This window comes from Gymnoscopelus braueri (assembly GCF_963280865.1).
Source record: "Gymnoscopelus braueri genome assembly, chromosome: 14".
In the NCBI taxonomy this organism is placed as follows: domain Eukaryota; kingdom Metazoa; phylum Chordata; class Actinopteri; order Myctophiformes; family Myctophidae; genus Gymnoscopelus; species Gymnoscopelus braueri.
In genome coordinates this window covers 46,060,596-46,088,095 of record NC_137619.1, presented here as the reverse complement: position 1 = coordinate 46,088,095, position 27,500 = coordinate 46,060,596, and the positions used below count along the sequence as shown (strand labels likewise).

The following is a 27,500-nucleotide window of genomic DNA, read 5'->3' as shown; positions in this document are numbered from 1 at the left end:
CAAGCTCATAACGCGTCGCCATGCGACACGTTGTGAGCTTGTAGATCGGCTATTTTCAAATAGCCTAGGTATAAAATAGGGCTAAAGTGGTTAATGTATGTTTTATAATATCATAATTTATATCTGAAAAGTAACTTAAATAAATGTAGTGGAGTAAAAGTACAATATTTGCCTCTGAAATGTTAGGGAGTAGAAGTAAAAGTATTGGAAATTGGAAATACTCAAGTAAAGTACAAATACCTCAATATTGTACTTGAGTACAATGTATTTAGTTGCTTTCCACCTCTGGTAATGATAATTGCATCAGTTGCAAAGCTCTGTCTTGCTCCATGCGAGTATTGACTGCGCTGGGCTGTGGAGGCAGCCAGGCAGAGAGGCTCCACAGTGAAGACATCTCAGTGATTTAGTGATGTTTCAGAGGGACACATGTCCTCTGATGGCTCCTATGGTTCATTAAGCCGCTCGTAAAGACAGCCAGATCAATGCAGGGCCGTGCTGAGCTTCTGTCTCGCACACGCGCGCGCAGCGCGCACACACACACACACACACACACGCACACACGCACACACGCACACACGCACACACGCACACACGCACGCACACGCACACGCACACGCACACGCACACGCACACGCACACGCACACGCACACGCACACGCACACACACAGAGCTAGGTGGACTCTGATATAGGAAAGTAGTTTATTGTATCAAGAAACTACTAGCAATAACTATTACTGTATGTATGAAGTATTTTTCATATATTATTATCACTATAATGATCCTACTATAAATGTCTGTGTGTCTGTAGTTCATGTAACTCAAGAACCGTCCGTCTGACCGACTTCAAACTAGGCGTGTGTGTAGCTGACGATCTGAGGGAGTGACGTGCATGGCGGCTTTCTAGGCGTTTGGATAGGCTGTTGTCCAGAATCGCCGATCTGACCGATAGGTCATATTTGTGTATATCATTTCAATGCATGGAGTTTTGCTGTTGTAGTATATTGCATTGCATTTTCAGTGGTGTAAAGTAACTAAGAACATTTAGTGAAGTACTGTACTTTTTTTTTGTGGGGATTATTTCCAATTTTCTATACTTTTACTTCTACTCCACTACATCTCAAAGGAAAATATTGTACTTTTACTCCACTACAATTATTTGAAAACATTAGTTACTAGTTACTTTGCAGATATACATTATTACATCATAAAACACGCATTAACCACTTTAGCCCTATTTTATACCTAGGCTATTTGAAAATAGCAGATCTACAAGTTCACAACGCGTCGCGATAGATCTGCTATTTTCAAACATTTTAGAACTTCTATATTGCAGTATTGATACTTTTACTTAAGTAAAACATTTGAGTACTTTTTCCACCACTGTGCATTTTACAGTTACATATTTACAGTAGCTGCACATTGATGGACTGTATTTGTGTATTTATGTCAGCATAGCGTCCTCTCTGCAGTCTGTGCTGCTACAGTGTACCACAGCACAGACACTTTCTTCCCTCGAGCACCATCCATCATGCTTTCAGTCAGGTTGCTCTTTTCCTCCAGCCCCAGAATTATCCTCTTCACTAAATGGATTTACATTTGGCAGGAATAATGTTAACATTACGTCACTTTACACTTAATTAAACCACATTAGCCCCCCCCCCCCCGCCCCAACTCCCTTTCTCCTTTCCCCCTCATCCCTTTCTCTCTCTCTCTCTCTCTCTCTCTCTCTCTCTCTCTCTCTCTCTCTCTCTCTCTCTCTCTTTTTTTCATTTCATTTTTCATTTTAAGCCATAATTAGGCCTTCATTAAACCGTGGGATATCGTGCTAATGGACTCTGTGATTCAGACAACTTCATTTAAGCTGCAAATCAAGGGACAATGGCTGGGGCTAGATGACTCCGTAGCGTGTCATGATTTCATCTGCTGGAGACTCAATTACCGCTGCAGTCACCGCCGGAGTCAAGGAGAGGGGCCTGGGGTCTAAAAAAGCGTCAAGGAGAGGGGCCTGGGGTCTAAAAGAGCATCTCCGCCGCTCAAAAGCAAAAGAAAGGAAATGTAGAACGTGGTCGAGGGAGTGGGAGGTCAGGCTGTTGACTGTATATGCAGCTAAACAGCAGCGCTGGCATCTCTTGACCTTTTCTCTGAGAAAGCAGTGGTATACTCTCTCACAGACGCCACCGGCTCATCCAAGAATACAAAATACGGAGCTTAATGGCGTGCGGTTCGACGAACCGCCGAAGCTCCGGTGAGCTGTGCAGAGGACCTGTCAATCAATTGAATCACTCAGTACAGCAGCTACAGGTCTGGCAATCTGCCAGCATAATGAAACACTCTGCTTAAATGAGCAAATATTCAAACACTTTGACAATTCAAACACATTTAAACAAACCAACGGTACAGGATGGTTGTATGGCATTTTCACATAAATGAACAACGGGCCAGCTAGAGGCACTTGGCACTTGCCCTAGCCTTGACGACCTTGCAAGATTATGCAAAGGATAAAATGTAACTTAGATGTTATGTAGACAGATGCCAGGTCATTGTTGGCCTGGCATCCTATAGTGTGAATAGTTTCAATGTACAGGCTGATGATAGGTTCTTGGTTTACGTATGAATTAGTTATTATTAGATTATTGGTTTAATGATGTATTACTTTACTATTAGATTACTATTTTTATGCATTTGATGTATTATGTGTATAATGATGTATTATGATGTATTATCTTGTGTCCTTGCTTACTGTAAGTCGCTCTGGATTAAGAGCATCTGCTAAATGCCTAGACTGTAAACTGTAGAGGGAAAAAGTGGGTGAGAACATGAAATGGGTGATAATGGTTTTCAGAAGGTGTCATGTACCCGTTTCCTGCTCCAGCTCATTTTCCCATAGCTTTATTTGATTGGCTCATGCAACACATATGACACCTTCACATGCGTTTCCAGTTCAAATCCGCTGCAGAGCCAATCAAACACAGCTACGTATGGGAAAATGACCTGAAACAGGACACAGGTACGTGCGTGCCACCTTCTGGAAAGCTGGGACTACTTTTATGCACATCATAGCCTATTGATATGCAGTAGGCAAAGACAGAGCAGAACTATAAGGTTAAGTGAGTGCGAGACTTACTTTCATTCGAGCCTTGATTCTCGTCCCAGGTGCGGACATAGTCATCCTGCAGAAAAACACGCAGAGAGAGAGAGAGAGAGAGAGAGAGAGAGAGACCTCGTTGAAGCATCTGTCATTTATTTAACACTATGCTAATGCTTGAGACACGAGTGCACACAGTATGTCTGAATACAGATGCTAGCATAAGTCATATTCACAGAAGATTAGCCCTACGTGTTACTCCGCCATGATGGCAATAAACGTGACCAATAAGACCTGCAGTTAGTGTGATTCATGGGTTAAGTGAATCACAGGGAACACAGATGGATGTTGCGCCCTGACGGCACTGCTTCTTCATGGAAATGAGTCGTGCTCTATATCTGCAACCCATGCAGTGCCTGCAGTATTATACTGTATGCCAGACATATGGTGTTATGGTCCTGCTTCGACGTGGCTCTGTCCCCTATTCCGACTTAATTAGAACATTAATTGTGCTAATCGAAATCAAAAGACACCGAGTGGAAATGAAGGCGGCTGGGGGGGGGGGGGAGGACAGGGGGAGATAAAAGCAAGGCAGGAAAGAGCAGTGAAAATGAGTTATTAATGACAAGGATTCACAAACACACGCGCACACACACACACACGCACGCACACACACGCACACGTACGCACACGTGCGCACGTGCGCACACGTACGCACGCGCGCACACACACGCGGCCACACGCATGCACACGCACACGCACACGCACACACACACACACACACACACACACACACACACACACACACACACACACACACACAGTATGGAGTTGGAAGGAGTGTCGTGCAGATGGGAGAAACTGACCTCTACCTCCTGGGGAAACGAAAGGCAGCAGAGGAGAGAGAGAGAGAGAGAGAGAGAGAGAGAGAGAGAGAGAGAGAGAGAGAGAGAGAGAGAGAGAGAGAGAGAGAAAAAAAGAAAGTTCAGAGTCAGTGGAGAAGAAAAGAGCAAGTTCAGATGCATGTTATTAAGCCGCACTCGTTAACATTCAGAATCCAGAACATATCGTGCGAGTTCTTCACAACAATACTGTTCATTTCAGTATTCAATGCGTGAAACTAATGCGTCAAAGAAAAAAAAAGGGGAAAAGATTATGTTGATACTGACCAAAAGAACTGGATCTGATATTGGGAATAGTACAAGTTATAATCCGACACGACCCATTAGATAGATCTGCCCTGCAAACATCACATAATGCGAGTGGAAATGTGAGTTCATTATCCATAACATTTTATTATACGCATACTTATTCAAACCCCTCACAAGACTGTTCATTTCAGTCTTAACCCATTAAGACCGGGAACGCATCTGTGTCATTTTAGATTTCTTTGGGCTAAAAATAGCAGATATGCAAGCTCTGAGCGCGGCACCGAGTGCCGCGCTACGAGCTTGTAGATCTGCTATTTTTGAAAAATCGGTGCAAATCTTTGAATATATATATTTTTAAAGCGAACATTTGTAACTCAAATCTTTGCTTCTGAGGGGTCCCTGGAACAAAATATTTTGAGATGGGGGTCCGCGGCCAAATAATTTTGGGGGTCCTTGACATGAAAAAGTTTGAGAACCACTGACAGCAAATTATACGTAGCCTGCGAGTTAGTTCTGGCAGCATAAACTCGAGAGGTTTCTGTGTGGCTGTATTCAGCGTCATGCAAGATCCATACGTCATATACTGACGTGGCAATCAGCTGTTCAATTGGGCGGGTATTTAAGCCTCTTGAATCGGCGTTCCATCCACTTGTGTATTCTGGTTTGTTGTCATGCGGCGTTTGCTCTCAGCACCACCAGTAGGCTCTGCTATTGGTCTGTTCCCCATGGGGGGGTTATGATGTATATCTATCTCCCTGCTCTTAAAGGTTAATGATGGTTGTATGATTGCGCTGAGCAGGGAGAAAAAATATAGCAGAGCCTGAACGCCAAGATAAAATATTACATCCACACTTGTATTCTCATTCTATAATATTGCTTCAATATATTCGGTCTATAATATTGGTTCAATCTATTCGTGAGTTATCTGACAGAACATAGCTTTTCCCCCCCAAAAAAACTGTTCAGATTAAGAAGATATTTTGTAGAATCGCTCTCAGGTCTTAAATGGGTTAAATACATAATAAAACTAGGACAGATCTAGATCATTGACTATAATCTAAGCCTGAAACATCACATAAATATGTGTAAATGTCGGTGGCTCAGTGCACTGTGTTTCGTGGGTTTTCGTCAAAGTGCATTTGTGAGTTGGTTCCCAACCTTTTCTGGATCAGGCCCCACTTGAACATCTCTTAAGCGTGGGATGCCAGGGAATGACTGGCATACATGCTTAGTCAGCCTACACACTTCATAAATAAAGGTTTGACACTTCTCTCTGTGAGTGATATTCCACAGAGAGAAGTAGCAGCAGCACTGTATCCGTATGTACATGATAACTACATTAGCGGCTCAGTTGTACTATGCCTTTCTTAACCCATTCAACGCAGGAACGCATCTATAAATGTCTTCTAAATCCTAACAGTTTTCTAAAAATGTTGCTATATTAGTAGCCTGCCCCAGTGCGTCTGATATCTGGCATAGAGGGGCGGATTCAAAATCTCTGGCGAAAACATCCGTCGGCTCCCATTGGTTCACCGATCTGTGCGCCCGCCCCCGCCCCGCTCCGTGCCCCTCCTCCTCCCCCAATGTGCAGCATTGAGAGCCCTGACGTCACAACATTTGGAGTGACGCCCACTGCACTCTGTTTGGTTGGGGAAATGAAAGGTTGACTCCCACTTCCTATGCCAGGAATGTGAACAGCTTGGTCCAGGCTCTTATTTTTTAGCAAAACGCGAAGGAAAATAAAAGCCTGGAGATCGAGGCTACTATATCAGTGGTTCTCAAACATTTTCATGTCAAGGACCACCCAAAATTATGTATTCGGCCACGGACCCCCATCTGAAAATCTTTTGTTCCAGGGGACCCCCCCCCCAGAAGCGAAGATTTGAGTAAAAAATGTTCCCTTTAAATATAAATATATACATATACATATACATATATATACATGCATTCATACATTCATACATTCATACATTCATACATACATACATACATACATACATACATACATACATACATACATACATACATACATACATACATACATTGCAACGCTATACAACAATAAAGGTGGTGGTGCATCCGGTGTCCAATCCGGTGTGCCGTCTGCTTCAAATAACTTTATTGTCTGCCCTGAGATTGGGAGGTCAGGGTTCCCTGCTTGGCACTCAGCATCAAGGGTTGGATTGGGGGTATAATATAAGTCCCTGCAACATGGTAGCGTCATGTCCAGGGGGTGTACTTGTACTGTACATAAAGCTGCCTCACTCTAAAGAAACAGGAGACAGGCTCCTGACCTATGGGCCACATAGGCTACTTACTTACAATACAATCAATAGGTGTCCTATCTGACACAGTTGGGTCTAAATCTCTCAATGGAAGAGTAGGTAGAGTACTTCCAACCACTGCAGATGTACTAACTATATTGTATTATATACTCTACCATACAGATTAAAATGATCCGTCTTCCACCACACCATGGGGTCCACCAGAGCTGCCTGATCACACTGTGTTCTATTCGGTTAGACCAGGTCTGCGAAAGGTTGATGACTAGAGACGAAGCAACCGATTCTATAGCAAGTAAACATAGCTCGCCCTGTTCGCTCATGCAGAGCGTTGGTTAGGACAAGTCGATAAGAGTGTTCGATCATTGGCTTGACCCTGTCGTGTAGGTCACGAATAGGTGTCATTGTGACACCTGGATACGGGCCAGCTAGGCCTATAACGCTGAACCTGAAAATAATGCTCCGCAGAAGTTGGAAACTTACAGTGGTGGAAAAAGTACTCAAATGTTTTACTTAAGTAAAAGTAGCAATACCACAATATTAAAATACTCTGTTACAAGTAAAAGGCCTGTGTTCAAAGTGTTACTTGAGTAAAAGTACAAAAGTATTGGCATCAAAATATACTTAACGTACCAAAAGTAAAAGTATAAATGTTTAAAAATAGCATATCTACAAGATCACAACGCGTCGTGATGCGACACGCTGTGAGCTTGTAGATCGGTTATTTTCAAATAGCCTATGTATAAAATAAGGCTAAAGTGGTTAATGTATGTTTTATAATATCATAATTTATATCTGAAAAGTAAGTTTTCAAATAATTGTAGTGGAGTAAAAGTACAATATTTGCCTTTGAGATGTAGTGGAGTAGAAGTAAAAGTATTGAAAATTGGAAATACTCCAGTAAAGTAAAAAATCACACCCTGTGTGAAGTGGGCGGTGTCTTGCTAGCTAATCACAATACTGAATGGAGTCAACCAATCATGTACAAAAAAGAAATACATTTATTGAAACACTCTTTATGATGGAAGAAACCATAACTAAAAAAAACAAATTTATGGTTTTTTTAAAGTTATGGTTTCTTATATAGGCCAGGGCTATGCACATGTGTCATGTGACACTGTGTGACACTGGCCAATCACAGTCCTGAATAGACTGTGATTGGCCAATCACGGTGCAGGGTTAGGCGGGGTACATTTTTGTACATTTTTGGCCAATCACAGCGCAGGATTTGTTGTACAAATATCCAAACCTCACTTATAGGGGCGGTTTCACCGCCCAAAAATACCTAAAAAATTGTATAAATTGTGTAAATGTACTTTACACCACTGCAAACTTATACTACACTACTTACAACTACGCGAAATAGAGACACAGCATTTTCTATAGACATTATGGAATCTTAAAAGGAAACAATGATAAAGCCTTATTGACATTTTGCTGTGTCTGAAACAATAAATGCTAGTCCTCTCGTGTATTTACAAGGCGGGCTCCTTAGTGAAGATATACTCTGTGAAGCATTCATCACCGTAAACATTTACTGTACTGAAAGGCCATGCCAAACATCTCTCTGCTTTGGGTGATAAACTCCTGACACAACACCGTGAAATAAGAAGCCCCCCATATAACACAAAGCGGTGGCCCCGTTCTCTCTGACTCACCCAGTTCTATTTCACAGAGGTAAATATTTTCGCCATTGGCAAGGAGTCAACTACTTAACCCATTAAGACCGGGAACGCATCTGGGTGTCATTTTTAGATTTCTCTGGCTATTCAAAAATAGCAGATATACAAGCTCATATACAAGCTTGTAGATCTGCTATTTTTTGAAAAATCGTGAAAATGTGTGCAAATCTTTGAATATCTTTCTTTCTGTAGCGCACATTTTTTAACTCTGTTACAACAACTTCTGGGGGGGGTCCCTGGAACAAAATATTTTCAGATGGGGGTCCGCGGCCAAAATTCATATAATTTTGGGGGTCCTTGACATGAAAAAGTTTGAGAACCACTGATTATAGAAAAAAAAAAAAAATTTAAATTAGGATTTTGTAGACTTTAAAGAGTTAAAAATGTTTGCTTTAAAAATATATATAATATTCACAGATTTGCTAAAATGTTCACGATTAAAAAAAAATAGCAGATCTACAAGCTCATAGCGCGGCACTCGATTTAGGGATAGCTTGTAGATCTGCTATTTTTGAATAGCCCAAAGAAATCTAAAAAAGACACAGATTCTTTCCCCGTCTTAATGGGTTAAAATCCTCCCCATCCACACTGCTGTTCCGCTCTGCTGCGCACTGCGGGGGCCCCATCAGTTCATTTTCTCTCAGACCCGGTCTCTCCGTCCCTCTGTGTCTGTCACAACAAAATCAACTTACAGTAAACTGCGTGGCGTCTATAATGACGGGGAAGGGAGGGCTCCGAAACAGAGACTCAGTCAGCGGGCCCCCGTGTGAATGATGATCTGGGACGTACACACACACATAAATAAAAGGTGCCAGCTGGAGCCAAAACTGGTTCTTCTAAGTGATGGCATCATAGAAGAACCCTTCTTTAAAGAACCATTTGTTTTAATGACAAAAATGTCATTTGTCAAGGTTAGATGTCCTTGTTTCTTTTGCAATTTCTACCAGCTTGCGAGCTGGTCTAAGAAGAGACAGATTCTCGACAGATTCTCGACATGTTTTCGATCATTGGCTGTCCTTTAAGCCAATGGGGATACTTTCCCATACTCTGAATGGGTGGTCTCTCTCCTCCCAAGCTATGGCGGCCTAGCAGTGTTGCCAGATTCTGCGAGAGAAATGAGCAACAGGTCTAAGCCAATGGGGAGCTACTAGCAGTGTTGCCAGATTCTGCGAGACACATCAGGAACCAGGTCTATGAAATCAAGCCGCGCATACACGGCACACACACAGAGAGAGAGAAAAAAGAAAGCAAGCTGGTATACATGACTGTGTGTCATGTCTTGTTTAAAGATTTTTAGCTGACCTTATATTGGAAGAAGGCATAATATTTGGCTTCATATTTTTTGAAACATTTTTATTTGAGTATATTCATGTGTACCTTGTTGTCTAGGTCATGTATACAAAATCATTGTTGTAAATGTCCTTTTGTACACAGGGCGCCATCGAAAAAGAGACCCTGGTCTCAATGGATTTCCCTGAAATAAATCAATTTCAATCAATGACATGCCCAAAATTGGGAAGCTAGGTTTTAAGTGGTTAAAGGTGCCAAAGATTATTTATTTTTTGATGGTTCCCATCAAAAAAAGGTTCCCTAGAACCATACGAGGAACATGAATCCATTCACTAAATAAAATGGTTCTGTAGTAGGTGATGGTTCTTGGTTGGTGGAACCATAAAATCCTTTTAAAGAACCCGTTAAAGAACCGTTATATTTCTGTGCCGACATGAATGATTATCCATGATGTAGTTCAACCTTGTTGAGCGTGACGGGAGTCACACTTATTCAGGGCAGCATCCCGGAGTGTACAACCATTAACCCTTTAAGACCTGGAACGCATCTGTGACATTATTAGATTTGAGCTAAAAAGCATTATTTTACACTTTGGCTATTCAAAAATAGCAGATATACAAGCTCATAGCGCGGCACCGAGTGCCGCGCTACGAGCTTGTAGATCTGCTATTTTTGAAAAATTTAGAAAATGTGTGCAAATTCGTATATTTATATTCTTTTAAAGCAAAATTTTTTTTACTAAAATCTTGGCTTCTGGGGGGGTCCCTGGAACAAAATATTTTGAGATGGGGGTCGGCGGCCAAATACATATCATTTTGGGGGTCCTTGACATGAAAAAGTTTGAGAACCACTGATATAGCAACATATGTTTTTCAGAAAACTGTTAGGATTTAAAAGACATCCTCAGAAGCAAAGATTTGAGTTACAAATGTTCGCTTAAAAAAATATATATATTCAAAGATTTGCACACATTTTCACAATTTTTCAAATAAATAGTAGATCTACAAGCTCGTAGCGCAGCACTCGGTGCTGCGCTACGAGCTTGTAGTAGCCCAAAGAAATCAAAAAAATGACACACAGATGCGTTCCCGGTCTCAACGGGTTAATCTGACGCCTCTCATGTCCTCCTTATTGATGGTCCAGCTGTTGCATTATTTAGCAGCCTATCTGTATTTGTGTTTCTGCCAAGACCAATGGGGGGAAAGTGTGTCCCGCCGACTCTGCCAGGACGGGAAATCGATGACTTTTATGAAGAAAAGGTCACGGAGAAAAACATTCAGGGGGGAAATGTATCATCCTAAGAGAGCGTACGGAAATCCTGCAGCGCGGATTGGAACGGGGGGGGGGGGTGCGCTGGTAGATTTTGGCACGCCGGTGGTAAAAAAATGACCTCATTTGAATATACTGTATGCGGTCAGCCAACTAAACAAGATGACAAGATGTCTTGTAAGGCTTGAAGGGGATTACAGAGGGGAATTCTAACCACTTTCAACCCTGGCGTCCCTATTTTGTGGCCAGGGGCGTGCTGGGACCAAAATTCAGCTCTGGGATTTGCCAAACCGGCCCACCATTTGTCAATGGGGGGGGTTCGGTTTTGTCAACGGGGGGGGGGGGTCGCGCGTTTTAACCCAGCAACCCTATGTAAATTACACCACTGCTGAAAAACGTCCCAGCCCAACAGTAACGTAATTAATAATTGGGCCGTGCGACCCGGAAATTACCGTAATAATCCTAAAACGGGAGCAAATTTTTTTTTGGGCCGCGGCCGTTCTGGAATTTTCCCGAATTTCCCAGTGGCCAGCACGTCCCTGTTTGTGGCATTGGTATTTTGGTCAAATAGCCCAATCTGCAAGCTTACGACGTGTCACATTGCATTGGATGTTTTTCAATTATTATGCCCAACATAGGGATCGATTACGAATCGATTATCCTTTTAACCCATTCAGACCTGAGGCTGATTCTACAAATTATTTTGGGGGCGATGAGACTTCAATAAAAACAAGATCCTAAATGGATGAAAGTGAGTGCTGGTAGTCTTTTCAAAGAAACTGTTTCTGCCTGAACCGTGCACCCGTTACTTGTTGTACTTTGAACGACGTGTCTGATGAGTGCTCGCTTCTTTCTTTTTCAAGCTGATTCTACAAATGCCTTCTAAACCAGTAGTTCTCGCACTTTTTTTTTTCTAAAATGTTCAAAAATAGCAGATGTACAAGAAGCTTGTAGATCTGCTATTTTTGAGTAGCCAACGCAAAAATGTAAAATGACACAGATTCTGTCCCAGTTTTAAAGGATAAAATTATCTATTTAAAAAGAATTTAATCAATAAGTTCTGTAGCTGTCGTACCCTTAGTCAGCGCGGGGCCAGATTCCAGCAGTTGTAAATACAGATACTGTTCATGCACATTCATCACCACTCTGCTGTTTCCTGACATCTTTGGAAACACTCTCAGGGGCAGTCCATTCCATAATAGTACTCTACTCTCACAGTCTTTGATTAGCAAATCACATGAGATGCAACACTAGCACTCTCTGGATCATTCTCACTCGTTATTCTTCTCATCTCAAACGTGTTCCGTTAGCGGGAGGCTGGGCCGGGCCGATCTGGTTTGGGCTGGTTTGGTCTGGTTTGGGCTGGTTTGGTCTGGTTTGGGCTAGGAGGCGCGAGAGGTGAATCATTTCTGCATGCCGGCCGTCAGTGGTGGGCAGTAATGAAGTACATCTACTTGAGTACGGCACTCAAGTACATTTTTCGAGTATCTGTTCTGTACTTTACTTGAGTATGTCTAAATTTTAATACAGCAATGCATTTATATCAAAAATGAATTGTACTTTTGAATACATTTTTAAAAGCAAGTACTCCAGTACTTTAACTCAAGTACAAATTTGACTGAGCACTAGTAGCAGTAGTTGAGTAAAATTTGTGACCAGGAGTGTCTATACTTTGACTCAAGTACTGGGGTTGAGTACTTTGCCCATCAGTGCCGGCGGTACATGTGCACAGGACTCTGTATGGTACACATGACTCTGTATGGTCCCCCCCTTAACTCTGACAGGGTACAAATGGAACCAAATGGACCCGCCAGGGTCCATTTGGTTCCATTTGTACACTGTCAGAGTTACAGACTTGTAAGGGTCAATTTAGAACCCCACTCAAGGAACCCTAAGAGCCCCTGGCCTGGACCCTTTAGAACCACTGCATTAAGACATCAAGTATTGCATCAGCAGCAGCAGCAGGCAGTAGCAGTCTACTCCATTCTGCTGATAGGGGAGCTTGCAAGGTGGGGACAACAACAAGGAGGGCCTGGCGAACCAGAAAGTTTAAGTAGGGGTGGGGGGGGGGTGTTAGTGCACTCTGTCCGGGTACTACTGAGTAGAGGTGACTCAGAGCTTATAGAGAGTGAAGGAAGCATGACTCATATGAGGTGAGAAGAGAAAGAGAGAGGGTGGGGTGGGGGTGAGGGGGATTCGGGGACTGGATTTGGGGACTGGGGAGAACGAGGGGAAAGAGTAGTGCATGGGAGTGAAAGTAAAATAATCTGAATTTAAGGATGTATGACTATATTTGCAGGAGCACACGTCAAGTGCGCGGCAGGCTTCTTTTTTTTTTTAGGGGACTATAACACTGCAGGAAGGAGAGGCAAGGCCGGAAATATTTTCTTGCCCCGCGGTGGCAAAAAAAAGAAATCAGAGTGGCTGGCGGTACATAAACGTGTTTGCATTTGCATTAGGCTAAATGACGAAAGGGCTTTGAGCACTACATCAATTCCTGCACTTTCGAGAAATACGCTCGTTTCGCCCGCTCACTCAGAAATATTGACGGAGCCCCCGAGAGCGACCTACAATCAATTATATTAGACAGACGTTCTATAATTGCATGGAGGGGGGGTTGAAGCAAAAATAATACAAAACCCTTGATGAAAAATGAAGCACTTTGGGGATTTTACAATTGAATTATGTAAGCCTTTTGCCCTCCCTCTTGCGTAAATCCACAGGCCCATGGGTGAGGGAGAAAATTGGACTGCAAACACATACTGTATGAATAATCTATAGACAGTTATTAACAAAATCGCAGTAAGTCAGGTAAGTCAACTACGTCAGCTGTGTACATTCTCTATAATATTAACCAAAAAAAAGACTTGCTGTTGGAAATAAATAAACATTCCATAATCCACAAGGCTGTCTGGTACAAGCGGAGTGACCCCAACTGAAAAACAAGGGAAATCAATAAGTTGTCAGAGGAATTACCAGGCAGCGCTCACGATATCCTTCAGGTACTTCTATTCAATGGGCACGAGCAGCAAACAATCAAACGCCTGCTCTTCGGAACAAAGCCTTCTTCATCTTCTTCTTTGACAACGGTGAAGAAAGCTTTGTGCTGCATGAAGACTCGTACATAGATTGTTTTACAGCCCATTATAAATAAAAGTACCTGAAGGACATTTCCATGAGTGCTGGTAATCCCTCAGACTGTAAAAAATAACCTTTCTAGACTGTGCAAGCGATGAGATACTACTACAATAAGTTTGAGCTGCACTCAAATCCTCAAACCAAGCGAATCAGCTAATAACCACACTGTCCTGTCAACGACTGAGAAAGTGGCATCTACTGGACAGAATCTTGCCTACGTTCCTTGATTATAGTGATTATAGAGTAAATTATAGAGCAAATTAGAGTCAATGGAGTTTGGATTGGGCTGAAACTTTGCTTTTTGATATGCCATACTGTTTGCATGCAATAGGCTCAGTTCACATTTTGGAGACCAATGATCACAGGTTGTTACCAATGATACTAATGAAGGCTCTGTTCCATTCTGGTCAAACAGAGTCAGGATGTTGACTCAATGGAAACACTCTGCTACACCAGTGGTTCTCAAAGTGTGGTCCAGGGACCCTCATATTCCTTGAGGGGGTTTCAAATGGCCCCTTAAAAAGGTGTGTAACTCTGAGAGCGTACAAATGGAACCAAATGGACCCGTAAGGGTCCATTTGGTTCCATTTGTACGCTCTCCATTTGGTTCCATTTGTACGCTCTCAGAGTTATGGGGGGTCCTTGAAATTAAAAGGTTTGAGAACCACTGTGCTACATTAAATGGAACAGAGCCTTCATTAGTGTCATTGGTAACACCTGTGAAGGAAGTAAGGAAGAGGCCCAATTTCTGTCCAATATGGCTGCTGTGCATAGAGCCTATTGGCTTCCAACATTAATGGGAGGGGCCTATGTCTGACAAATAAATACTTGGGGTATAATGCAGTATCATGAATGCAACATCCAATCAAACCCAAATTTGAATCACGTTGACGGGCCTCTATAGAGCGTACCTCCAGAAGAGGATGCCCATAGCGGGTGCCACAAACCCCAAAAGTTTATTATCCCCCCCCCCGCAGCTTCCTCGGGTCCCGGCAGCACAAACCCACGACTTACGAAGCCCTTTTCCTTACGAACATGAAACACTTTGCACACACATAAAAGAGATTGATCGTGGTTACTGTACTGGATGCAGAGACTCACTCTGGCTCGCCTCCAAAGGAAATAAGACTTCAGTGTGGCATTTATTGAGTGCGACTCTGCCACCGTCACTTGAGACTTATTGTTAGTTTTAAATGCAGGTTCTGGTGAGATTCACTGGGCCTGTCATCACTGTCACCGCGCCTCGGTGTAAAGCCTGCAATACAATAGACACTCATGATCCCATAATAATTTCACTACTTTCAAGCTGGCGTCCCTATTTTGGGGGCATGCCAATACAGGCAAATATGAAAGAAACATTTCTAAAGCTCTACAAGGCTATAAGTATATGGAGCAATGGTTCTGAAAGTAGGGTCCAGGTCCTCAGGGTTGGTAACTCTGAGAGTGTGCAAATGGAACCAAATGGACCCTTACGGGTCCATTTGGTTCTATTTGCACACACTCAAGAGTTATGGGGGGGCTCCTTGAATTGTACAAGTTTGAGAACCACGCTGATATAAGAGGCTTAAGGCACAGGGCATTATGATCTGACTCGAGCCAGTTATGACATAACACATTTTTCGACCGAGCAGAGAGCCAACATCACAAATACACATTTCTAAGAAAAGTATCTTAGGAATTCTTTTGCATTCCATGCCTGATAATTAGGCTTATTCTGTGGGAGGCAGGGCGCAGTGTGCTGCTGGAGGAGAGAGAGGAGGAGGAGGAGGAGGACACTGAATTCCACAAAGAGCTCATTATAGGCACATTCCTGGATGTCAGTTGGTGCTGGAGAGTTCGACCTATTTGGCTCCGACTGACTCCCAGGTGACACCCACACACAACCAACCAACCAACCAACCAACCAACCAACCGGGTCACTCCAGCATCCCACGAGGCCGTGAGTCTGATGCACTGAGACTTTCTTCTCCTGCATCAGGGGTGCAGTTTTGGAATGCTACCATTTGCACTGTAAAATACTGCGTCAATTTGCACGCGTGTATAGATTTAACCACGTTCAACCTGGTGTCCCCATTTTGGGCATGTATAAGCGATAAGCAGTGGTGGAAAAAGTAATCCAAATGTTTTACTTAAGTAAAAGGATCAATACTGCACTGTAGAAGTACTCTGTTACAAGTCCGGAATTAAAAAATTACTTGGGTAAAAGTACAAAAGTATTGGTATCAAAATGTACTTAAAGTACCAAAAGTAAAAGTACTATAATGTTTGAAAATAGCAGATCTACAAGCTCACAACGTGAGCTTGTAGATCGGCTATTTTCAAATAGCCTAGGTATAAAATAGGGCTAAAGTGGTTAATGTATGTTTTATAATGTAATATACAGTATTTATATCTGCAAAGTAACAAGTAACTAAAGTTTTCAGATAATTGTAGTGGAGTAAAAGTAAAAGCATTGAAAATTGGAAATACTCCAGTAAAGTAAAAAATACCTCAAAATTGTACTTGAGTTCAGTACCTGAGTAAATGTACTTAGTTACTTTACACCACTGATAAATGCCCCATTGCAGTTAGAACTGCAGACTCACTCCCAATCTTCCGGCGTAATCTGAAGACTCACCTCTTCAGACTCTAGCCTGGGACCAGACGAATCTGCCAGTGCAAAAAAAATATTGCCCTCTGCGGTTTGGGTCTGGCACCGCTCCATAGAGAATCCATTTCCTGCTCCCGAAGTCTGGGGTGACCAATCAAGGCCCAGTATTCAAATATGGGAGACCGTAATTGGTAGTTGGTTGTAGGACTAACCAATTGCGTGCGGAGCCATTCTTTTGATCCCGCCCCTTGGGAAAAAAATACTTCCTCATAGAAGCACCAGACTCATATGCACGCAGTGATATAGTCTGGCCGCGCGAGGCTATTCAGACTCCACCTTAGCCCGCAGCGCTTGCCCTAGCCTTGACGACCTTGCAGGCTTATGCAAAGGTTAAAATGAAATTTAGATAGCTTGTTATGTAGACAGATGCCAGGTAATTTTTTTGACCTGCCATCCTATGGTTTGTATAGCTTCAATGTACAGGATATTATACTGTTTAGACCGATGAATCAGGGGCGTATTCACCCTAATATATTCACCCAATCCGCACAAAACCGCCCCAAAAACTCCCAAATCCGCACAAAACCGCCCAAAAAAATCGCGCGCCCGCGCATGGCACTCACGCACGCGCGCGCTTTCTGGCTACGCCCCTGCCGATGATAGGTTCTTGGTTTACCTATGATCCTAGAGTACCATTTCTATGCATTTGATGTATAACCTTGTGTTTACCGTGCTTACTGTAATTCCCTCTGGATTAAGAGCATCTGCTAAATGCCTCAATTGTAAATGGCAACTAAGTAATTAGGGCTTAAGGGTTAACAAGCCCTACAGAGACAAGTGGCTCAGGAGGTACAGTAGAAGTCAGTTGGGAATCGGAACGGTTTCCGGTTCGATTCCCTCCCGGCTCCTCCTGGCTGCAATGTCAAAGTGTCCTTGAGCAAGAGACACTGAATCCCCAACTGCTCCCGATAAGCAGGCTTTTGGCAGGTGGCTTGCATGGTTTAATTCCTCCACCATCATCGGTGTGTGAATGTGTGCGAATGGGGGACGTGAATGTAATGCACATCCTACAGGTTAAAAGGCGCCATATAAATGCACCCTTTACCAATTTTAAGATGTGTTCTCTGCGGACAAGAACGCCGTCAATTTGCTGTTCAAACATTTGCTGAACAAATATTTTGAAAGACCCAAAGAAAGCAGTGCTTTATGACAGGCATTAACAGGGTTGTACGCAGTGAAAATCAATAACTTATCACTGTTCTTTACTTTACACGTTCAGAGCAAAACCATATCTCCTCCGTGTCCTTCAGCCTACAGCAGCTTATCCCATTAAGACCAGGAATGCATCTGAGTCATTTTTAAGATTTCTTTTGGCGCAAAATCTTTGAATATGCACTTTTTTAAAGCAAAATTTTTTTTCAACTTCTGGGGGGTCCCTGGAACAAAATATTTTGAGATGGGGGTCCACGGCCAAATACATTTTTTTTTTAAACTGTTAGGATTTAGAAGACATTTTGTAGAATCCTCAGAAGCAAAGATTTGAGTTACAAATGTTCGCTTTAAAAAATATATATATATATTCAAAGATTTGCACGATATTTTAACGATTTTTCAAAAGATTTTTCCCACAGAAATCTGAAAAATTTACAGATGCGTTCCCGGTCTGATTGGGTTAATGCACTGCAGTGCACAGCTGAAGCAGAACCAGAAGGGCCCATGATGAAAGGCGTGTTTTTTTTCTCTCTCTCTCTCTCTCTCTGTCTCTCCCCCTCTCTCCTCCTCTACTCAATTACAGTGCCGGCTCGGGCTGCTGGTCGGCGGCCAATAAGGCACCAACGCAAACACACCGGAGTTCAGCCAGATCCAGGCACGCTCTCCCACAGAACTGTCTGAACCCACATCTAGGCGCACTCCATCTGCATTTGGACAGTGCTCTGCTTGGGTCTCTGCAATCTCCAGTGGTGGAAAAAGTACTCAAATGTTTTACTTTAAGTAAAAGTACCAATACTGCAATATAGAAATACTCCGATACAAGTAAAAGTCCAGAATTCAAAATTGACTTAGTAAAAGTACAAAAGTATTGGCGTCAAAATATACTTAAAGTACAAAAAGTAAATGTACTAAGATATTTGAAAATAGCAGATCTACAAGCTCACAACGCGTCGCATCGCGACGCGTTGTGAGCTTGTAGATCGGCTATTTTAATTTTTTTTTAAAGCGAACATTTTTAACACTAATCCTTGCTTCTGGGGGGGTCCCTGGAACAAAACATTTTCAGATGGGGGGTCCGCGGGCCAAATGTATATCAATTTAAGGGTTCCTTGGCATGAAAAACGTTGGAAAACCACTGACTGTAGGGAGGTTTCTGCCCGACAACAACGATATGGACCGACCAGAGAGAGACTAATGGATTCCCTGATAAAAAAAAAGCTGTTATCAAACGTGCATAACCTCATTGTATCATCATCAGCAGGGCTATTATAACGTCAGGAAGAAAGCCATGGGTTTGTGTGCGACGTCGGGACACACAAGCTGCCGTGAGATATGATAGCCAGAGAGCGAGGGGGAGCGAGCATCTGTTGATAATAATTCCCTGGCATGGCGTTCCTATTCGCCTGAATAGGACAGTCTTTAACCCATTAAGACCCGGGGAACGCATCTGTGTAATTTTTAAGATTTCTTTGGGCTATTCAAAAATAGCAATCTACAAGCTTGTAGATCTGCTATTTTTTTTAAAAATCGTGAAAATGTGCGCAAATCTTTGAATATATATACTTTAAAGCAAACATTTCTGACTCAAATCTTTGCTTCTGGAGATTCTACAAATGTCTTCTAAATCATAACAGTTTTTTGAAAAAACTTATGTTGCTATGATCAGTGGTTCTCAAACTTTTTCATGTCAAGGCCCCCAAAATGTTATGTATTTGGCCGTGGACTCCCATCTCAAAATATGTTGTTCCAGGCACCCCCAGAAGCAAAGATTGGAGTTAAAAATGTTCGCTTTAAATATATATATATTCAAAGATTTGCACAGATTTTCAAGATTTTTCTAAAATAGTAGATCTACAAGCTCATAGGGCGGCACTCGGTGCCGCGCTGTGAGCTTGTAGATCGGCTATTTCTGAATAGCCCAAAGAAATCTTAAAATGACACACAGGCGCGTTCCCGGTCTTAATGGGTTAATGGAGTATTTGGCTGCGGTATTACAAATGCCATTATCCATAATTATGTTCCATATGCTCCAGTGAAGTGATGATAGTAAAGGGAATCGCGGCGAGGCACGAACCGACGATTGCAGACCCCGAGTCCCTATTGGACGAGAGCCATATGACATCACATGCAAAACCCCCCCGGGATTGGCGGGCCGGGGTAGATAATTTCGACGTCTCTCAACGTGAACCATAACGCTTCAACAGAATCATGTGTGTTAATTTAAAAGGGGTGTAAGGGATTGTTATATTATTATCATTGATAAATAGCTCTATATTCTGATAGTAATCATTGCTAATGATCATTGCTAATAGAATGCTAGTTCAGTGACAGGTGTCTGTCTGCCCGTCTCTCCAGCTATAAAATAGATTTTCAGGTCGGGATACCAATTTGAGCCAATCAGGAGACAGAATTCGTGCAGGATACAGGACACTGGAATATAACTGGAATTGATGAAACAAAAACTAAAATGAGTAGACAAAGTTCAACCCGGTGCCAATTTGTTGTGATCCTGGGCACTACACTCCCCCCACCAGCCTAGGGAGCCCAGGGCCGATTTGGAGCGATTTGGAGCCCAGTCACTATTGGGTTTTTAACAATAAACTTGTGTTTGTTTACAAAAACATATCACTTACACACCCCTTTAAAGCTCCACTATGTAACTATTTGATAACTACTGTTTATAGCACATTATGTCCCATACACACAAACACAAAGTTGCATTTTTAAGCAACATATCCCACCCTTCCCTGACTGTGTTGACTCAGGTGCTTCAGGTGCTTTATAGTTAATACAAAGTTACATAGCTTTTAACCCATTAAGACCTGAAGCCGATTCTACAAATGTCTTCTAAATCCCAACAGTATTCTGAAAAAACGTATGTTTCTATATCAGTGGTGCTCAAACGTTTTCATGTCAAGGACCCCCAAAATGATATGTATTTGGCCACGGACCCCCATCTCAAAATGTTTTGTTCCAGGGACCCCCAGAAGCAAAGAATAGAGTTAAAAATGTTCGCTTTAAACAATATATATTCAAAGATTTGCACACATTTTCACGATTTTTCAAAAATAGCAGATCTACAAGCTCATAGCGCGGCACTTGGTGCCGCGCTATGAGCTTGTATATCTGCTATTTTTTAATAGCCAAAGTGTAAAATAATGCTTTTTAGAGTGCACAAATGGACCCTAGTCTCTTTCGGGGCTCCATTTTGTAACACTCTCAGAGTTAGAATTAACACTCAGTCAGGAGTTTACCGTGTTAGTGTCACATTATACCGAGAGCGTCCCCAAAACCTGCGGCGCACCCAACTCCATGGTTGTGCATTATTTAATCCACTTCTGCTGACTGGGAATGTGGAGGTGCAGTTTGTGTTCCGTCACAGAACATTTTCTGTTCATTAAAAATTGAGTGAAAGGATAACAGGTGAAGGAGGAAGGGACTGAGTGGTACGGAGAGCACATGGTTCTCAACCTCGGGTCCGGGGGCCACCAGGGGGTCAGAAATGGACCCCTGCAAGGTCTGTAACTCTGAGAGTGCACAAATGGAAGGGGTCCATTTGGTTCCATTTGTACACTCTCAAAGAGATAAAAATGTTCTTTATCAAATGGGGGCCCGTGGCCTAATTCATATCAAATTGGGGGTCCTTTACATATCTCATATCTCATATCATAAAAATGAGGCTAAACAACAAACAGGAACTCCCTGTCCAACTACAGGGAGAGAACCTCAAAGAGACTGACCACTTCACATATCTTGGGACCATACTTGGCAAAGATGGTGGATCAGACGATGATCCAAGGCACTGTCCCTCCGAAATAAGATCAAAATATTCAACACCAACGTCAAGTCAGCTCTCCTATATGGATCAGAGACATGGAGAGTGACAAATATTACCACCAACAAACTCCAGACCTTTGTTAACAGATGCCTAAGACACATCCTGAACATCAGGTGGCCCGATAAAATATCAAACGCCAGCCTGTTGGAGAGAAACAACCAAAACGCCATCAGCCATGCTGTGAAGAAGAGGAAGTGGGGGTGGATTGGACACGCCCTCCGAAAGCCAACTGACAACATCACTAGGCAGGCAGTGGACTGGAATCCACAGGGCAAAAGAAAAGTGGGAGGCCAAAACAGACCAGGAGAAGATCAGTCGAGAGTGAGGCAAAGACAACCGGACTATCGTGGGCCCAGCTGAAGAAAACTGCCCAAAACAGAGTCCGATGGCGGGGTGTGATTGCGGCCCTATGCTCCATCTAGGAGCTTAAGGCAACTCCGCACCAAACAGACTCGTCCAGACTATTGCAGACTACTCCAGACTGCAACAGACTGGTATTCGGTTGGCAAAAGTTGCCATTTAAGTCTGTCAGCCGACTGGCCATTCATGTGCTAATTTGACTTTTAGCGTGCCAGCGTTGCCAGGTCTGCTTATTATAAGCGACTTTGGGCTTGTTTCCCTGCAAAGCCACTTAGGGATGTTCCCAGCGTTTTTTCTTCACTGACGTGCAGTGGTGTAAAGTAACTAGTACATTTACTCAAGTACTGTACTTAAGTAAAATTTTGAGGTACTTTTACTTTACTGGAGTATTTCCAATTGTCTATACTTGTACTCCACAACAATTATTTGAAATGTTTAGTTACTAGTTACTTTGCAGATATAAATCATTATGAAACATACATTAACCACTTTAGCCCTATCTTATACCTATAAGCTATTTGAAAATAGCAGATCTACAAGCTCACAACGTGTTGCGATGCACGCGTTCTGAGCTTGTAGATCTGCTATTTTCAAACATTTTTGTACTTTTACTTTTGGTACTTTAAGTACATTTTTATACCAATACTTTAGTACTTTTACTCAAGTAAATGTTGAATTCCGGACTTTTACTTGTAACAGACTCAGAGTACATCTATTGCATTCAAGCCTGGAATTTCGTCATTTTAGGGGCAAGGCCACTTGGCCTTTGGTGTTGTAATTTTTTGGAGGGCACAAAGGCCCTGCCCGGCCTTCCTGCCAGGGCAGGAAGGCCATCCAAAAAAATTATAAAGATTTTTAAGTCCAAAAATGATTTTTAAGTCCACGGAAATAATGCATTTAACTTGAAGGTTAAGGATGATTGTATTTTAATATATTATAAGAATAGTATAACTATCTGTGAAATATTACCCATTTATTTCACAAAATAATGTGTTGGCAAATGACCAATATTTAGTTATATAGGTCTCAATATGTCACATTCAGCCCTGGACTTCACTGACTGAAGTAGGGGTCACATTAATCACATTAGATTCACAGAATGTATTTTACCCACAAGTTATTTTCATTCAAATGAAATGTGAATGAACTTGCACTAATAATGACTTTAGTTGATTTTTCACTCTTTAAAATATAGTATTTCTTAATTATTAATAATTACAGCTTGTAGATTGGCTATTTTCACGATTTTAAATTGTTTTTAAATAATAATAAAAAAGGAACATACAAGATTTCCACCCGACAGCCATAATATATGGCCAATATATGGTTCTGTATCAGTATATGAGTCCGTTTTTGAAGATTTCATTCTAATTGGCTACTATGCCTGAATATGAATTTCATGAGCCTGGGTAGGTCACCCTGGCTTGGCGGAGATATGCCCTGTAGCACACTCCGCACAGCAGCAGCTGGTGAAAGCAATTCACTTAATTGCTCGTTCTCTCTCCCTCTTTCCGTCTCCTCAATCTCTCGCTCGCTCTTTCTCTCTCAATCTTTCACTCTCCCTTTTTTCTCTCCCTCTGTCTCTCCCTCTCTCTTTCTTTCCTTCTCTCTCTGCCGCTTTTTACCTCCCTCTTTCTCCCTCCCTCCGTTTCTCTCTCCGTCTCTCTCCCTTTCTTTCTCCCTCCCGCTTTCTCCGTTCCTCTCTCCCTCGCTCCTGGTATCTCCCTCTCTCTCACCCACTTTCTCTCTGTCTTCCTCCCCTCTCTCTTTCTCTTTCTCTCCCCTCTCTCCCTTCCTCTCTCTCTTTCCCTCTCTCTCTCTCTTTCTCCCCCCTCTTTCTCTCCCCCTCTACCACTCTTCCTCTGTCACTATCTCCCTGCTTTACGAGCCTATTCATGCAATGCTTGAACTCCCACTCAGAAGGACATGTTTACATACTTGCGCATTACATATTTATACATAAACACCGATGCATGTGACTCCGTCACTGGACAAATTTACACACCTGCTCCCAATCACCACAGCGCAAAAGTAGGGCAAATCAATCAATCTCTCTCTCTCTGGGAGCAACAACAAGAAACAGTGAATGTAGGTTTTCATAGACATGGTCGCTTGTTTCTCTCACATAATCTGGCAACACCGACAGCCCTCTGTTGTCACTGCCACTGCGCTACCAGTCGGCTAAAAAGCTGAACATGTTCGGTCGGCTCTGGGTCGGCCGAAAAGGTCCCGACGGACCCCCCGACGGACCCCTAACCGACTGGCCGACGCTTCCCGAAGCCAATTCGGCCCAAAATCGGGCCGACTCAGATTGGTCTGGAGAGGGCTTTACAGGAATAAGTCAAGTCAAGTCAAGTTACATATCTCAGGGGAAATATTTACACCTTTATGCACCCCCTACCTCTACATAGACCGGCAAATGCACTCTTCCTAACATTACCTGTCAGCAGGTGTCAGAGGCTAAGATGAAAGGGAAATACGGAAACGTTTCTTAAGAGAACAAATAACGTTACACCCATTCAGCAACTGAAAAACGTCCTAAATATCATCTGCTTTCACATACAGTATGCTAGATCTTTATTTGCTCTATAATTTAACCTGTTTTATCTTCCCTTTGCTCGCCTCTCACTCTACCTCTACCCTCTCTTTTCTCACAGAATACTACAAAACGATGGAGCTCGCATGAAAACTTTTTCTTTACCCACTTCTTTACACCTGTAAACCCGTAATGTGACAAATAAAACGTATGCTGATTCAAAGTGGACAAGTGAGGCTTTATAACGATTTCTCCCATATGGTTTTCAGATGGAGTGGTGCTGCTGCTTGCCCCACACCAGTACACCTGATCTGCAGGGAAAAGTTAGCAATAGCACCAAGCAAATTAGCAAAGCCACTTTGACACAAGTCATACGGGATACAAAAGTCCAAAATGAAAGAGAGAGTGAACGACGCGTAATTTCAATTCTTGTGCGTTCATTTGAATGTTGTGGTCACCATCATCATCTTATAATAATAGTATAAATATTTATAATGATACCAATAGTTATAGTAGGGTCTATACTGTTACGTTAGATTTAAAAGTAATAAAATATGCCATAAATATAAGGCGCTAAAGTGAAAAGTAAGTAATTTGGCGTGCTGTGGATGAAAATAATTATATACGGTGACGCTACCCCTGTAGCGTCACCGTACTGAGCCCAAAACGTTTTAGAACCACCGCACTAGAGTCTCAAGACAAACTGTATCTTCCACAATCTTTGAATGCTACACAGTATGTCATTCAGCGCGGTAAAAGTTATTAACCCATTAAGACCTGAGGCCGATTCTACAAATGTCTTCTAAATCGAACAGTTTTTTGAAAAAAATCTATGTAGCTACATCAGTGGTTCTCAAACCTTTTCATGTCAAGGACCCCCAAAATGATATGTATTTGGCCGCGGACCCCTATCTCAAAATATTTTGGTCCAGAAGCAAAGACATGAGTTACAAATGTTCGTTTAAAAAATATGTATGTTCAAAGATTTTAATTTTTTTTCAAGATTCTTCAAAAATAGCAGATCTACAAGCTCGTAGCGCGGCACTCGTAGCGTGGCACGCGCGGCACTCGCGCTATGAGCTTGTATATCTGCTATTTTTGAAAAATCCAGGTTAAGGACAGAAAGCTGTCATGACACGGCGCCCACGAAAATGTATTTTAAAATATCTTAGTAAAGTAAAGTATACTTTTTAATTGCCATCTAGTTAGGTTTCAACTAATTTGCTTTCCAGTGAGAGTTATTATTTATGCGATTGCACAGAGGGGGTGTAGGGGGACATCCGCCGAGTTTTTTCCGACTCATTTTCAGAGCTTCCGAAGTACAGACTGCTAGACGCCGCGGAAGCATTTCGAAAAACCGTGGGAGCAAACAACACATCTGTCTGCAGAGACTAATGGTACAGAGACACCCACAGCAGCGGAAACGGAAAGAATACGAACGCAATTAATCCATTAAGACCTGGAACGCATCTGTGTCACTTTTTGATTTGAGCTAAAAAGCATAATTTTTACACTTTGGCTATTCAAAAATAGCAGATATACAAGTTCATAGCGGGCTATGAACTTGCAGATCTGCTATTTTTGAGAAATCGTGAAAATGTGTGCAAATTTTGAATATTTATTCTATTATTCTATACATTTTAATCTCAAATCTTTGCTTCTGGGGATCCCTGGAACAAAATATTTTGAGATGGGTGTCTGTGGGCAAATACATTTTGGGTTCCTTTACATGAAAAGGTTTGAGAACCACTGACAGTAACATGTTTTTAGAAGACATTCTAAAAACAGACATTTTATAGAATCGGCTTCAGGTCTTAAAGGGTTAATGAAGTCACAAAAACGAAGCTGCACCCGTTCTGCCGTCGCTCGTATACAGCGACGGCACAAAGACGCAGATAAATTAAGAGCGAACGCCAAAGCCAAATGAGCCCTGAAGCCAGCTTGAGCGTATTGTTTCAGTTCTGTGTGTATCAGTTGATAGATAGGAAGCAAAACATCCATTAATATGCTCAGCCGAAGTTCACCTTGAGTCAATAGAAATGAAACATCAGAGCGATTTCATGGCAAAGGCTTTGGTGGATAATATCACTTTAACAAGGGAAGTTGAGCAGAAAATTGGATTCACTGTGGATTTGCCTGCCATTATGCATAATGCACTGCAGTGGCTCCGTCGTTTCGTTTCCTGTTGAAAAGAAAATAGACAGAGAGAGGGACTTTTGACCAGTGACGTGATCCAGGCTGATGTCTTATCATACCTATAATTGAGTCTCTCTGAATTTCTGCCTTATTTGACCTGTATGTAATACAAGGGCGGGGGGGAGCACTTGAGGGCTTGATGGTCGCAGCTGCGACGCGTTGAGCATAAATTATAATGAAGCCCCATTCTAATTGAGACACACAGTGGTGGAAAAAGTACTCAAATTTTTTACTTAAGTAAAAGTATCAATACTGCATTATAGAAATACTCCGTTACAAGTAAAAGTCCGGAATTCAAAATGTACTTCAGTAAAAGTACAAAAGTATTGGCATCTAAATGTACTTAAAGTACCAAAAGTAAAAGTAATCATTATGCAGAATGTCCCATTTCAAGTTTTCAAATGTATAAACATCTTTTGAAAATAGCAGATCTACAAGCTCACAATGCGTCGCGATGCGACGCATTGTGAGCTTGTATATCGGCTATTTATAAATAGCCAGAAAATGGCTAGGGCTGAAGTGGTTAATGCATGTTTTTTTGATAATAATCATAATCTAAAAAGTAACTAGTAACTAAAGATTTCATATGATTGTAGTGGAGTAAAAGTACACAATTTGCCTCTGAGATGTAGTGGAGTACAAGTAAAAGTATTGGAAATTGGAAATACTCAAGTAAAGTACAAATACCTAAAAATGTGACTTAAGTACAGTACTTGAGTAAATGTACTTAGTTACTGAGTCTCCACCACTGGAGACACACATGCAGTTATTTGGGGGCGTGGCCAGATCTACCATTGTCTTGAAGGTGCAAACGACATTAGGTGTCAGTATTGTGTTTGTGAGATGGATCGTATACCATTGGTTCTCAAA

At 42.1% G+C, this 27,500-nt stretch overlaps 1 protein-coding gene across 1 annotated transcript in view; it reads right to left on the bottom strand.

Annotated features, from left to right (window-relative positions):
- Positions 1-27,500, bottom strand: part of spock2 (SPARC (osteonectin), cwcv and kazal like domains proteoglycan 2) — a 72,112-nt gene that overhangs the window by 35,275 nt on the left and 9,337 nt on the right. Inside the window, exon 2 of the mRNA XM_080449330.1 lies at positions 3,126-3,171. Within this exon, the coding sequence (XP_080305456.1) occupies positions 3,126-3,171 (46 nt within the window). The remainder of the gene's footprint in view (positions 1-3,125; positions 3,172-27,500) is intronic.